The 14978-nt window shown below is 56.4% G+C and overlaps 1 protein-coding gene across 4 annotated transcripts in view; it reads right to left on the reverse strand.

Moving 5' to 3' along the window:
* Positions 1-128: 128 nt before the first annotated feature.
* XPO7 (exportin 7) overlaps positions 129-14978 on the reverse strand; it is a 35855-nt gene continuing 21005 nt past the window's right edge. For all 4 annotated transcript variants that reach the window (XM_087938611.1, XM_087938610.1, XM_087938609.1 and 1 more), the window contains exons 10-28: positions 14616-14762; positions 14092-14264; positions 13680-13873; positions 12642-12747; positions 11511-11646; positions 11208-11281; positions 10827-10896; positions 9378-9452; positions 8587-8695; positions 8221-8327; positions 7749-7837; positions 7378-7485; positions 6765-6847; positions 5996-6210; positions 4810-4948; positions 3845-4005; positions 2118-2216; positions 1901-2028; positions 129-1289 (exon numbers count right to left, since the gene is read on the reverse strand). In XM_087938611.1, coding sequence (XP_087794737.1) covers positions 1196-1289; positions 1901-2028; positions 2118-2216; positions 3845-4005; positions 4810-4948; positions 5996-6210; positions 6765-6847; positions 7378-7485; positions 7749-7837; positions 8221-8327; positions 8587-8695; positions 9378-9452; positions 10827-10896; positions 11208-11281; positions 11511-11646; positions 12642-12747; positions 13680-13873; positions 14092-14264; positions 14616-14762 — 2307 coding nt within the window. In that variant the 3' untranslated portion in view covers positions 129-1195. The remainder of the gene's footprint in view (positions 1290-1900; positions 2029-2117; positions 2217-3844; positions 4006-4809; positions 4949-5995; positions 6211-6764; positions 6848-7377; positions 7486-7748; positions 7838-8220; positions 8328-8586; positions 8696-9377; positions 9453-10826; positions 10897-11207; positions 11282-11510; positions 11647-12641; positions 12748-13679; positions 13874-14091; positions 14265-14615; positions 14763-14978) is intronic.

The following is a 14978-nucleotide window of genomic DNA, read 5'->3' on the forward strand; positions in this document are numbered from 1 at the left end:
CTCGCTTGTCTTCCTTTCTAACGCTGGGCCCCCATTTGCGGACCCTCCTCTGCACCGGGAGGCCCCTCCGGTGGGGACCCTGCACCCCCCCGCCCCCAGTGACGCTCTGGCCTCGACGCACACAGTTCAGTAGAAACCACTTTTAATTTATTTGCAGCCACAATGCTTACACTGTATGCAGCAAACATCCGTACAAATCATCATTCAGCAACCTGGTCGCAGAAAAAGGACCCAGCACACAAATCGCCAGAGGGAAGGATCCCCCTTCCCTCCCCCCCCCCATCCACGAGGTGCTATTTGGGAAGAGAAACCGGGGTTCACAATTAGATCTGGGCTTCGGGGGGCAGAAAACTAGCAGCCAGAGGGCAGGGCAGCCACAAGGGAAATCCCAGCCTCCCGTTGCTTTTGCTAAACTGGACACGGAACTAACGTTCCCCCAATTTCAGTGGAAAAGGAGGTTTGTCCGAAGGATTCGGGGAGCGCTTTGTGGGAGAGGCTGCCCACCGTCTCCAGAGCTCCAAGAGGCTCCGTGAACAGGGGTGCAAGCGAGGGGGGCTCAGAGAGGGGGCTGCTGCCAGAGCGCCAAGGCCTCCCATCTCCCAAGAGAGGGTGCGGGTGTGTGTGTGTGTGTGGACACACTTGGCAGGGCAGGAGTGTGGCATGGCTTTGAGCTCCTAAGGGGGGAAGGTGGGGAGGGATGGTCTAAGTTGAAGGGGGAGATAAGAAAAATATACATTTGGAATTTTACACTTGTGGCTCTACACTAGTTACTAAATATAACTCTGTACTCTCACGCCCCCTTGCCCGGTCCTGTGGCCAGTGGCCGGGAGACTCTCCACTCGCATTCCACCTCGCTCTAGCACTGGTGCACTATGTAAAAAGTTCAGTCACGCTTTTTTTTTTTTTTAAACTTGAGTCAATATAAACCTTGTTCAAAATGTTATGAAAAAATGTACATGTTTATACAAGGCAGGCTGTGGCAGGACACAGGGTTCCTCTGACATTCACACAGGGAGGTGCCAGTGGCGCCTCCCCAAGGAAAAAGCCCCTCTCCGAATGAACCTTCCACGCCCCCCCCCACGCCCCCCCTGCAGCCTAAGCCCCAAGGAGGACCGGCAGGGATCGGAAACGCCCGTGTGTCTTTCCATCGGAAAAGTTAGCCTCCTCGGCCCAGAGAGCAGCTCCTGGCGAGACGTCAGCTCATCATGTCGTTGCTGTTTACCCCGTAGGTGGAGTTTTTCATGGAGTCGTTCACTTCTCGACGAAACGCAGAAAGATTCTGTGTAAACCTGGCAAAGAAACGGGTGTCATGATGGGGGGCAGACGGACCTGCCTTTTGGCCCAACAGCAGGGCGGCATCGGACGGAGCTGCTGCGCTCCTTCTCGGGGAATCGCAGGAGAAGCGGCCGAATCCAAGCGCCCCGTTTCCTAACGCTCTGAATTACAGGCCGCAAGGGAGGGGCAAGCTGGGTCTCCCCTCCTTCCGTTCCCTTGGAAACTTGGATTTGGAACAGGAGCAAAGTGGACGGGAAGGAGCCAAGAGGGGCCGGAGACAGTCCACTGGGGGAAGGGACCTTTCTGGCCGTGGGGGGGGGGGGCTCCACTAGGCTGGGGGGGGGACTACTCAAAGGAGAGGGTGGTCCTCTGAGCCAGAGAACCATTTTTTTTTCATTCCATTAAATTTAAGAGAGGATTTGCAGCCTCGGCACAGGGAGCTGTTGTGCTGGCCCCGTTTCCTGCCCTGTGGGTCAGGAGAGATGGTGGAGCCAACCTGACAGGCTGCAGGTGGTCCTGGCCTACTGGGCAACCCCTCCCCTCCCCCCCTTGCCCATCCTGGAGTCCAGGTGCTACGCGATGCCGCCCTGGTCCTCCTTCCGCCTTTGGTGAAGATGATACTGACCTATCGCGATTCTTGGTCAGCAGATTCCGCTCAATGCCCTCCATGAGATTTTCAAAGCAGAGGTGCATTGCCTGTTGCTTCTCGGGGGGCTGGCTGTTGACTATGCCGTTCCTTAGATCTGAAAAATACTGCAAGGGGAAGGTCGACGCTTGTGGGCTGTCCAGGGCGAAGGGCCAGCCCACAGCAACCCAGCCCGCTCCCTCACGAGGGGCCTCACCTTCTCATTGAGCAGGATCAAGCCCAGCAGAGGCCGGGACATGGACCACTGGTTCCTGCAGTCCTCAAATATGATGATGTTCAGCACCGTGGAGAGCATCTGGAAGGACCAAGCACAACCCCGTCACCGGCACACAGGCCTACCGAGCTCACAGCGGGGCCCGTGGGGGCCTACGGGGAAGGCGCAGTGGGCGAGGGGCCACAGGGCAGGCAGCTTATCCAACGAGCAGCAATTTGGACGGGGGGGGAGAGGTTTGGGGCAGGGGAACCAACTCAAGGTAGTCAAAGGAGCATTTCACCCCTACAAAGGAGCGTGAGACATTGGGAGGGGGAGCCGAGAGCGCCTCCTCGTCCGAGGAAGAGAAGGTGTCTTCCAATATCTGAGTGGCTGGATTGGGAACACACTCCCCACAAAGCCCAACAGGTAGGAAATTAGCCAGAGCACTTAGACTTGTATCCCGCTTCAGGGTCCTCTCTAAGGGGTTTACACAGCCAGCCTCTTGCCCCCAACCATCTGGGTCCTCATTTTACCGGCCTCGGAAGGACAGAAGGCCGAATCCATCTTAGTAAGTACTTAGTAAATAGCAAGGGAGTCCAACTGATTATTCTATGACTTTGGGCTATGAAGGCCACGTGGGGTACAGCTCTTAAAAACCTGGCCATACTCGAGCACCTCATTTGCAAAGTAGAGAATTTGCATGCTGACCAGGAAGAAGTGGCCAGAACAGAATATAGATTAATTAACTGCTTCAAATGAAATGTATCAAGGTTGCATATTGCTACCTATTCCACAGAGATGTGAAAGGCATTTTGAGAAAAGCTAGACTGAAAGAAAAAAAAATTGAAATGAAGATGGTTGGAAGAAATATTCTGAGATGCAAGGAATCTGGTCACAGCATAGGGCTGCGCAAGTTGGGCTTCTGGTAGGAGGAACGGGAAAATCCAGCCCTTTGAACGCTGAGAAAAGAGATTGGGGGCATCCTGAATTGCCAGAAGGGCAAATAGTTGGAGCAAAGCCACTAAGCTCACTGGAAGCATTGAAAACCCGGTTAACGCTTAAATATCTTGGCGGGGGAAGCAAGCAGCTCTGGTGAAGGCTATCCTGGATGGAGGGCAGACGGACCTGCCTTTTGGCCCAACATCTGGGCGGCATCGGACGGAGCTGCTGCGCTCCTTCTCGGGGAATCGCAGGAGAAGCGGCCGAATCCAAGCCCTGGCAAGCGCCCCGTTTCCTAACGCTCTGAATTACAGGCCGCAAGGGAGGGGCAAGCCGGGTCTCCCCTCCTTCCGTTCCCTTGGAAACTTGGATTTGGAACAGGAGCAAAGTGGACGGGAAGGAGCCAGGAGGGGCCGGAGACAGTCCACTTTCTGGCCATGGGGGGCTCCACCTGCAACGAGACACTGGTTGCTGGGCACCCTCATTGGGCCCAGGGACGTGTGCTTGCAAGCAGTTACGGACAGACGATCCTGGCACATGGTTGGCCTCGGGGCCAGGGGGAGCCAAAGACAGCTAAGCCTTTTCTGCAGAAGAGTCACTTCACCCCCAAACAAATATTGAAAGTGAGGAGATGAAAAGGGCTGCGGTCGTTTCCTGGGGACAGAAGAACCGCTCCCTGGGACTCTGGTGTGTAAATGTTCCAGGCAAGCGTTTTAGGCTCACCTACGTTACTCAGCTAAAGGGCTGTGGCCCCAGAAGAGTCCCCTTCCTCCTGCCCTCCTTGTCCTGACCTGTTGAATCATCTCGGGGTGCTGCTGCATGATGTGGAGGAACCGGTCGCTCTCCTGGGTCAATGGGGCAGACCTCTTTTTGGTGCTGCGGGACAGCTGCTTGAAGAGATACGTGACAATGTGGTCTAAGCAGGAGCAGCAGCCAGTGCAAACCATGGTATCTGCCAGGAAGAGGGAAGGGACAAAGAGAAAGGAGGCCGGAGTTACGTCGGGTCAAACATTCCTGTTCGATTAGCTGGATGGTCTCCTTGGCCAAAAAAACCCGGGGGAGCAGCAGCAGCAGCAGCAGCCGCCGCCTCAGGCCAGCCAAGCCAGCTGTGCCCACCGAGGACTCCTATTCGCTTGGCAGGATTTCTTAAACCCTTCAGGTCCTGCAACAGGTTGAATGCCTTGTGCATCACTCAAGGCAAAGTAAGGCGTTGCCTTAAGTTTCATAGCAAGTGTAGATCATTCTGCCAAGACATTGGGTTCCCTGAGAGCCACCCAGCCGTGAAAGAGCCTCAGGGGCCGTGGAATTTCCATGCAAACCGTTCTAGGACCGAACCATGCAGAATCAGGGGCGGCTCTGTCTACCGGCCGAAGACCCAACCAAATGATTGGTGTGAACCCTCCCCCTGAAGGGCTGAGGGTCAGCCGTTGCGGCTGCCAACTCTTCCCGAGAAAGCCACTGGAGGGAATGAAGATCCGATCACTCGGGGTTGCTCTGTCACCCCCTTTGCCCCCCTGAGAGGTTAAGGAAACGGTCGTCCTTCCCAAAAGGCCAATCCTTCATGACAAAAGGGAGACACCAAACCAGGAACTATGAGGGAATTAAGGGAACATTTAGATGTTCTACTCCTGGGTATGGTATCTAAGCCAGGTAGCTGGCGTCTCGTTCCTTTGATGCTGCCGGAGAACAACAAAACCACGTTGAAAGACTTTCGCAGCCCCAAAACTTCCCAGTAAAGACCACTGCACTCACTCACCTAGCGCTGTGAGACCTTCTGAAATGGAAGACAGAATATACATGATTACGTGGGGCTCCAGGCTAGCTATAAAATTCATGTGATCTTGAGTAAGAACTTCCAGTAACGAATAGTAGGACTGGCTGAGCTTAGGATAATCCTGAAAAAAGATAAATTAAAGAAAGGAATCAGGAAAGCTTTCAGAGGACTTTTGTGGGCCCAGAATATGTGACTATGTAGGTTTGGGGAACCTTCGGACATATTCCTCACCCCCCAAAATGCAATCTCAGTTTCGGAAGCCGTGATTTTCAAAACTTTTTATTTGTATGACCACTGAAGGTGCAGCTTCCGATTTATTGGCAAATTACGGGTAGACAAGAGTAACCATTCTTTAGATGAATCCTAGGCCAGAGAGGTAGTTGTTATTGTGCCATGTCCTCATCTGACTATCCAGTGCTATTTTATATATATATATATATATATTTCTGTGGCTTTGTATCACGTGACTGTTTTACGCAGAATTCTTTCAATCTCATTATCAAAGGTTTTGACAATAGCTAGGAGGCCTAGTCGCAGCTGTGGCTAGGAGAGCCTTTGTGCAATTTTGTGTTGTGTGCCAGTTGTTCCCTTTCCTGGACCACGAGTTCCTGCGCTCGGTCACTCAGGCCGGGTCAATCTGGGTCCTCGTTTTAGCGACCTCCGAAGGATGGAAGGCTGAGTCACAACCTTGAGCCTGGTGAGACTCGAACTGCCAAACGGCGGTCAGCAGAGGTAGCCTGTAGTACAGCCTCCTAACCCCTGTGCCACCGCGGCTCTTTCCTGCACTGCCACATTTCGCACGAAGGGGTGTGTGTGTGAGGAGGCCACCCTCCCTTTTGCCTTTTATCTTGTACCCGCAGGGGTCCCCCCATCCCCAGGGCAAACGGCGAAGGGGGTGGAATCAGGCCCTGGTCCCTCAGCCAGGCCAGCAGCCGCCCTCACGAGAAGCAACCTCGTGCCGGAATAGGCCTTGATCGATGTGTAGCCCAGCTGTCGTTACATTACGAGCGAGGCCAAATTATAAACGCCACCATCACGTAAGAGTTTGGATTTCAACACACACACACACACACACACACACACACACACACAGAGCCGCGAGGGTCCCTTGGGCAACCCCAGAAACGCCAAGAGGGGAAGAGGGTTCGGGGGGGCTGGGCCCCCTTACCAGCAGGTCGCTGTGTGGGATGGAGAGGAGGAGCTTGATGAAAGTCTGCAAGGCGTTGTCCAGGGCATCGTCCCCGTAGAGACGGAAGACACCGAAGTTGACGTAGCTGCCACTCAGGGCGGCTTTCAGCATGGAGAAGCAGATGGAGACCCCTTTGAGCTTCAAGGCGTAGACCTGGTCTTTCGGAACTTCCCCCAAAGTCAGGATGCGGTTTCCTGCAAGAAAGCAAAGCGCAGGTATCTCAGCAACGTCCCCTCCAAGGGCAGTTTTCTTGTGTGGTTCCTGGAAAAGGGGAAGCGGAAAAGCCAGGAAGGAGCCAGTCTGCAGGGGCTGCAACCACAGAAGAGCTTCTGCCATTTGGCAGAGTCTAATCAGAGCCCCCTCCCCTCGGCGTAGGGACGAACAGCAACAGCGCTTAGACTTTGCAACTAAGCGGTTTACCGGTGGGAGCAGGTCGCCCGCAACAAGCTGGGCCCTCACTTGACCGACCTCAGAAGGATGGAAGGCCGAGTCAGCCTTGAGCCTGTCAGGATCGAACTCCTGGCAGCGGGCAGAGTCAAGGCCGCATCCTAAGCCCCGCACCACCCGCCAGCCAGCTCCCCCGAAGGGCTGAGAAGGGCTTTGAGGGAGGGGGCGCAGCTCCGGCCCAGCTTCCTCCTCCTGGGCTGCTGAGGGCCTTTCAAGGGCAGCTGCCCGGCCCTCCTGCCCATTCAGAGCCAGGGCAGCCGGAGGGCCAGGCAGAGGGCCCAGGCGAGGGGCAGAGACCCACCGTAGGTAGTGATCATTTTACTGGTCTCCCGGAAGAGCAGGATGCCGTTGGGGGAGGAGACGTCGAACTGCAGCCTCTGGGACCTGCAAGCAAGGGAGAGTTGCGCCTTGGCTGGGACGCCCCACCTGGCAGGGCAGCCCCACCCTGGGCTCTCCTCCACAGGCACCCCTGGCAGGTAACCTCCAGGCATAAAGCCTTCTTTTGATAAGCCTTGCGTCGTATTTAGTGGCCGTTTGCACCCCACGGACGGAATGTCTCGGGCTGCCCTCCCCTCACGGAGGAAGGGTCCAGGAAAGGCCCCTGCCTGTGTGGTCTCTTGCCAGGGAGGCCCAGGCCTTGCACCCCTGTGGGCGGCTCCTGCCCGCCCTCCTATCGTTTATGGGCTCCACAGGGGTTAGACGACCAGGCAGAATCCTAGCAGTTCTATAGAAACTGCCTGAAGGTCCTGGAAATGCATCCCAGCACTTTCAGCTAAGACCCCATCAATATTTATGTTTTCTGAAGCTAACCATCGCAGCCTTTTCTCCTCGTTCCACCTCTCTCCTCTCCTGGCCGTCCCTGTAAGGACAGCCTTCATTCAGGTACCCAAGGGGACCGACTGGAGCCCACTTACCTGTTGTGCACCAGCTCCGCCATCAGTTTGAGCACAGGGGTGGTGCAGGCTGGGTCATGGTACCAGAGCTCAACCGCCCGCTGCAAGATCGGCATGTAGGCCGGGTAGCTGTAAGGCTGAAGCTAAGGACCACCTGACTACTTCCAGAACCAACTCAGACATTCAGTCTTCAGGTCAGACTAGCCAAGGGGGCCAGATTACTGCAAAGCTGAGCACCGCAGACTCAACTGGCCAATAAAGGACTTGCAGAAAAGGACACTGATCTACTGGGTCGTTCCAGGTAAGAGTCCGTCAGTGTTAAGATTCCAGAATTCAGTCGCCAGCCTTGTCCCCACTGCAGGCAGGTGGACAGGCGCCCGAGTCAAGGATACATCCACTCGAAGAGCATCATGAAGCTGGTCTTGGCGTTGAAGGCAAAGGCGATCCCCCGCAGGTCCCTCACCAGGCCAACCAGTGTCCTCTGGAGGGAGGGAAAGACGCCGGTCAGAGGAGGGAAGAGGCACTGCTTCGTGTCCTCCGTGTCCCAATCGCCCCCCTGCCCCGCCCCGGCCCATTGTGCTGGCGGCTCCAGTACAGAGAACCCTGCCCTGCCCCTCCCCCCCCCAATTTCAGAGAAGGTTCTCCTCAGGGATCCTGGGGGGAGGCCTTCTGAACTGCCTTCTGTGCTGGGTGGAAGAGGCCGGATCGCTCCTGCCCCGTGGGTTCTTAGGAAGACCCTAGCCCAAACGTTTCGGACTCCAACCCTAACGGCAGAGGGGAAGGGTACTCTCTTTAAAAGAGCCAGGAAGGTTCCAGGCGGCCTCCCTCTAGCCCGGGCAGAGCGGACCACAGGCCCTTCCCCACCTTGGCCTCCTGCTCGTTGAAGGTGTTGGTGCTGAACATCTGCGCCACGGTTTCAAAGGCAGCCGTGAGGGGCAGCATGAACTGCTCATACTGGTCTTCATCCTCCCCTGGAAGAGAGACGGAAACAGTGACCTCCAGACGTCCTCTCTCTGCTCTGCCACCCGGGCTAAAAATCTGAATCCTTTTGAGATCCCTCAGGTAAACCTTGGAGGCCTGGATCTCCTCAGAGAGTCAGATCTACCCTTGCTACGGACGGTATTTGGAGCAGGTAACCAGAGGAAACCATTTCTCGCTTTAGAGAAAGTTGACTGATTAAACTCTTCCCGCTTAGAAGGACAGAGCCCTCAGGGGGAAGGGTTGCAGTACCGAGGTCCACCATGAGGAGGCGCCCAAGGGCCGTATAGAAAGTAGTCCGACATCTCATATCACTCAGGTTGGATTGATTGTTAATGCCCAAGAAGGAAAAGTGCTCGCTCTGCGGAAGAACAGAAATCACGCTATCAATCCACGGGGCGTAATTGTTCAGGGACAGAAACAAGGGGCGCCCTTGGCATTGGGGCGCCACGGAAGGGCAGGCTGCAAGCGCCCGCCTTCCTTGCCCTTGTCTCGGCCGAGGAACTACCGTCCTTGCAACCCGGGGGCCCTTTCCCTCCTCCTAGTAGCATCCAACCCAAGTCCTCCGTGCCCAGGGAGCTTTCAATCGGCCAGAGCCCTCTGCTCTGTGGCCAGACCGACTGCTGGGGGAAAGCCCTGCTAGAGAACACGAGGGCAGGACTGGCAGGACTATTCTCTGGTACAATCTGCAGGGCAAAATCTGAATTTCAGCCAATGCTTCCCCAATGCAGCTGCAGCTTCGGCCCTTGTTTCCTCTATAACGAAAGAGGAATCAGGCTGTCGGTCTGAGCTCCAAGCTTGGCAGTTTGGTGGCAAATGTTTCGTCGCCATTCGAGGAGACGTGGTCAGCGCGCTCTGAAGTGGGCTCCCCTGTCAAAGCCCCGGCCCTTAAGTGCCACTTTAGGTGACGCCAGTGAGGGTGGATGTTGCTTGTTCCGAGTCCTGGTCTGGAAAGAGGAATCCTCCTTCCAAGGAGACCCCCTGCTGACCGCGCTGGAAGACCACACCACCCAGAAGCCCTGCCAAAGAACGAGACAACTCACCGTGTGGTTGTTCAGCATGAACTGCACAGCGCTCAGCTTCACCAGTTTCCTAACGCTGCTGTAGGTAAAGGTGAGGTTAAGGAAACAACAAGGCCCTCGGCCCGGTGGGGAAACTTCATAGGCATAATAACACGAAGGCAGCCGTCACACCAAATCCCAATTCCCCTCCCTGCGACGGTGGGCACAGACGTCTGGCCAGCAAGCCCTCCAACGGACGGCCACCGGGTCTGCTGAGTGGCCTGGCAGGGAACCAAAGTCCCAAACAGCAGAAGGCTATCACCTGATATCCAGGTATAGGTGTTTAGGCAAAAGTTGAGGCCTCCCTGGTGGAACTGCATCCGCTCCTCTTTCCTTCAATCTGAATCTGTAAACACTCGGTACGTAAACAGTACAGGAATTCCTTCAAACAGTTTGACCAGAGATGGCTAAAGCTGCACACGCAACAACGCTTGTCTGCGACTACCTGCTTGGACAGGTAGCCTTCCCTTAACAATGGTAACTGGGACCGGGAACACAGCAACGGTCGCGACTACGAGGACCATCTTAAGTCTCCTCCTGCAGCACCATTGGTATCATCTGCCTTGCGAGACGGCCCCGCCAGGACGCAGGCCCAGACCGAGCAAGTCTACCGTACGGTAAGGTTACACGAACGGAGTCTTGCAGGTCTGCCTCGTCACCTTTACAGCCCAAGAAACTAGGAAGCTGCCGCCTTTTCTCTGACCCAGCTGTGGTTCTTCCCACGAGGCCATTACAGGGCCTGCAAATGGTCGCTGAACGAGGACTACTGACTGTCATATACTAATCATTTTACCTAACTACGGTCATGACTGCTGAGACCACTGCGGAGGGCCATATAATAATTTGGTAAAGGACTGGAATAGAAGTACAATAATGTTGAATTATCTGCTTCTTTTATCTTCAACACAGCAATGGCACTTAGACTTATATACCGCTTCCCAGTGCCCCCCAGTCCTCTCTAAGCAGTTTACAGTTGGCCTCTTGCTCCCAACAATCTGGATCCTCATTTTACCGACCTTGGAAAGATGGAAGGCTGAGTCAACCTGGAGCCTGGTGAGATTTGAACTGCAGGCAGCCGGCAGTCAGCGGAAGGAGCCTGCAGTCCCGCCCTCTCACCACTGCGCCACGGAGGCTGCGTATTTGAACCGTATCCTCCTTCCACCCCAATGTACTCCTCCTCTTATGAATAGATCATGCGCTTATTATTCCTTATCGGGCAGTTATTCACACTGAACGGCCGCCCTCTATTCCACCTGCTGCTGATCCTATTCCCGCCTTGAAAGGGATCCTGTGAGAAACAGGAGTGAAGGGCTTCCGAGGGGAGGACTCGGGTTCTGCTCGGCTCCAGCCTCCCCAGAGGGAGAACCCCGGATGCCCGGAGCGCCCGTCCGAGCCCAGGCAGGCCTGCGGGAAAGGATATCCAATGGAGAGGTCATTGAGGAGCTGCAACGTCTTGGAGGTGATGGGCTCACACCGTCCCCAGTACTTCAGGTTAGTGATTCTGCAGGGAGAGGAAATGCGCACCGTCCGGGGGCTGCCGCTTTCGCCTGTCGTCCTCCCCAGGGCCCCGCGGGGTCAGCAGAAAGCTCAGAGAGGCTGGGCTGGAATCACTCAACCATCCGCTCCTCTCTGCTATCCCAGGGTTTGGTGGGGGGGGTGGGGGGGGGTGGAGGGGAGCAGCCTTTAGGACCAGCTCCCTGCAGTCGGACCAGCCTGCCAGCCCCCAAGGGGCTCCTCCCGCAGAAGGGACACCCCCACCCCCCGGGCAGAAACCTCCCACGCAGCAGCAGCAGCAGCAGCAGCGGGACTCACATTTTCCCTATGAAGACGCTCAGCACCATGGTCTCGTCATTCAGCCCCAGGACCTCCGAGAGCCGGCGATACAGCTAGGAGTGGAAAACCGATTTCAGCTCAGGCGGCTCTTGTGGGCTCACTTTCGGCCCCCCTGACCCCGGGGCCCCCTTGGCTTCTGAGGGGGGCAGCCAAATGTTCTGCAGACCGTGCTCACTAAACCCTAAAGCCCCACCCCACCGGCCAAGCCCCACCTGCAGGTGAAGAGCTTTGACCGAGCGGATCGTGAAGACCTTAGGAAGAGCCGCTGCAAGCGTCCTTTACCTTAGAGGATTTCTGCACCTGGTCTCCGATGTAGATTTTTCGGAACTGCTCAAAGAAGCTCAGCATGGCCAGCTCCAGCTTCTCGTTGCCCGCCTGAGCAAGACGCGAATCGGTCAAGTTCATGAGTTGCAGAACCCTGGAAAGGCAGGAAGGGAAGGGATGGAGAAGGCCGCAGGGCTGGGGAGGGCACAGGCCACCCGCTGAGTCAAGGGGCGTTTTATTCTGTTCAGAAACGGCAGCCGCTGGCTTTCCACATCTGGCTGAATCTGCCGCCCTTGTGAAGGCGGTCTGAGGAGGATCAACCGCCGGGCCCCTCCGGAAGCGCCTCTGAGCTGGGCAAGTCAGGTGCCCTCCAGAGACAGGCACGGGGGGGGGGGGGCTTCTTCTACTCTGCTCATTCCCCCCGCTCAGAATCCCAGGCAGGGCTGTCAGGGAGACATCTAGGAATATCTGACCGATGGGAAACAGCTTGTTTCCATCGTATGAAAGAACAATCAGAAAAAGAATCCTTTCAATCTGTTTTAATCTTAGAACTGCTTGACAAGAAGTTTACATTTTGGAGAAGGTTAAAAAAATCAGCAGAAGAAAAGCTTAACTGAGTGAACGGCCACCCGGCATTTCCTTTAAACCCGCCCCCCCCCCATTCTTTTAGCCATGGATGAGAAAAAAAACGGCTGTGCTTTGACAACAAACTTTGAAAGGCCCTTTCCCACCTCAAAGCCCAGCAATCTGCCAATTTCCAGGATTTAGTTCTGTGTTCTGCAAGGGCCACAAGGGAGGTCACGCCCCCTTACACGCCCAGCTGATCCATACAACTTCTGTGCGGCTTGCGAATGCTATCCAGGTGAGCAGTAAATGCAGCATCTCCCCAAGCACGCTCAGTTGTTGTTGTTACTACTACCACTACTGCTACTACCACTACTACTGCCACCACTACCACGGTTCATTGCAGTCAGCCAGACGCTCAGAGGGGACCTGGCACTTTAATCCCGCTGCCAAGGGCTCCTCCAGGCCCCGGCCGGAAGTGGGCCGAAGTTGGTGACCCGAGTAACGGGGAAAGGTGTGGCGATTCCCCTGGGCGGGGCGAGAGGCCTTGGGGCAGGGCTCCCCTTGTTAGCGCGGGGCTCTTACCGACAGACCAGTTCGCCATCCATGGCATCTTGTTCGTCTGTGCTGGCAAAGGATACTCGCCCGCCAATCACGGCCCCAATGATGTAGACAAGCCAGGTGAGGCGCCCTGGAGCCAGAGAAAGGAACAGAGCGAATCCACCAACCTGTCTTCTTTGCTTTGGCTAGACCGAGAAGGCAAAACCGTCCACACCAACCCACATCAACACAGCAACAGAAACGCACACAACTCAGGGGCTCAAATACCTCGAGCCTGGGGGAAGATATTCTAGATCTCCAGGGCTGTGAGACAGGCCAGCAGGGACAACCCCTAATCTGAATGGTGTTCCAGAGGCCCTGGGCCCTGGGCTCCCCCCCGCCCCCCCAGTGATCTTCTGTAGTGGACGGGAGCCGGAGCAGGCCTCTCCTGGGCACACAGGGCCAGGCCCTCGAAGAAGCCAGCCTCGAGCCGCGAAGGGGAGGCAGCTCAACTTGCACCAGGAACCCTACTGAGGGCTTCGAAGTTTGCGGAGCCAAGAGGCAACCTGGGTGTGCCAAGGGTGATCGCCATGCCTTGTGCCACCATCAAGGAGAGCTCCACCCAAGAGCCCTGCGAGCGCTCAGCTGGTGGACAAGACCAAGTTGTGCAAAGCCCAGCCCGTCTTCCCCACCTGACTGGTCAAACATTACAACCTTCGGAGAGATCCGGGTGCAGCCGCCGCTCCCAGAATCCCCGCTCTGAGTGCCCGGCCAGTGTGTGTGTCTGTGAGTGTGTGTGTGTGTGCGAGGGCAAAGGCACTCTGGTGCTTAGAAGCAAGCAGAGTTCCAAAGGTGGCTCTCTAGGTGGCTCCCCTTTTCATTAGGCAGGAACCAACGCTGACTCTCAGCTGTTACCTCACTTCATCTCTGCATTAAAGCACCTCCAGCCTGTCCTGCACTGTTTCCGAGACTCCCGGCCCCCAACCCTGCACAGCTGCCAGGGAAACCCCCTTTGCAAAGGAGGCTGCTCTGCTTCCTTAAGCTCGGCCAAGCCAAGGCGGGGATCTTCCGCTCGCCGCTCACCTTCTTGGACGGCCACATCCACGGGGATGGCCGTGGCGCTCTGCAGCAGCTCCTGGTAGGACTGGGCGGACTGGTCGAACAGCTGCACCAGGAGGGCGCAGGTCTTCTCGTATTCGCAGCGCCCAATGGTGGAGAGCTGGTCGAGCTGCTGCTGCACCAAACCCGTGTCGTCCAGGGGATCTTCCAGGCCATCTCTGCGGGTAGGGAGAGCCACCAGGTGGGAAGAGAACCAGGCGCCCCTTGGCAAGGGGGGGAGGGCCCCGGGGGCTCCGCTGAGGTGAACGCGGCCGGGCTCTCGCTTCCCTCCCAGCTGCCCTCGGCGTTGGGGCAGGGTCCTTCTCCTGCGGTCGCGTAACTTTCACACCTTCCCAGGCAAAGACCGCAAGGACCAGCCGTCGCCACGACATCTTACCTGAGTATGATGTGGACGGACTCCAGCCTGGAGGTGATGTATGCTTTGGTAACCTCTGGCGTGTACGTCTCCAGCATGTGCGGCTCGGTGGCTTTAACGTAGGGAACAGAGGCTGCCAGCCGCTGCCACAGACTGAGGAGGTAGTGCACGCTGTTCGGCGCAAACTCCCAGTGCTACCGGAAGAAAGGAAGGAAGGAAGACGGTGAATGCCACCTGCCTGCCTGCCTACCTGCCTGCTCTTTCTGCAGAGGGCAAGTGGCCCCTTCAAGGCATTTGCAAGAAAACCAGCCAGTTCTGTGTTCTAAAGACGGGGCCTCCAACCGTGGCAACTTTAAGCCTTGTGGGACTTCAAACCCCACCTTCAACTCTGGGAGTCCACAAGTCTTAAAGCTGCCACGGCTGGAGGCCCCTGTTCTAAAGGCTGGTGTCCTAAGGGAAGCCACGCCCTTCCCTGCCCACAAAAGGCCTCCTGTGGTGAGCTCCCCCTCCCACCCAGGCGCGCTCCAGCCCCCAGACGCCCCCACCTGCAAGCTGGTGACAGTGAAGTTGGCGATGAGTCGGATGACCTCAGGATAGTTTTCCACCTTGACCAGCTCCCCTAGCTGATAATTGCTTTTCAGGCGAGCTAAAAGCCGACAGAACTCGTGGTAGTTGTTTGGGTCTGACAAGCTCTGAGGGAGAAAAAGCGAAGAACGAGAAGCCTCAGTCCGGCACCGCCCTCGACCAGAACCCCGGAGCTGTTCCACGAAGCCCCCCAGGCCCCTCCAGGCTGACCGAGATTGCACAAAGCACAAAGCATCCGGCTACCCTGGGACGGCCAGGTCCAGTTCTGGACCACAATACACAAAAGATGCCGGAGCCCTCGAAAGAATGCAGAGAAGAGCAAC

Source organism: Pseudonaja textilis, chromosome 9, assembly GCF_049901715.1.
Source record: "Pseudonaja textilis isolate UNSWEBS1 chromosome 9, rPseTex1.2, whole genome shotgun sequence".
Classification (NCBI taxonomy): Eukaryota; Metazoa; Chordata; class Lepidosauria; order Squamata; family Elapidae; genus Pseudonaja; species Pseudonaja textilis.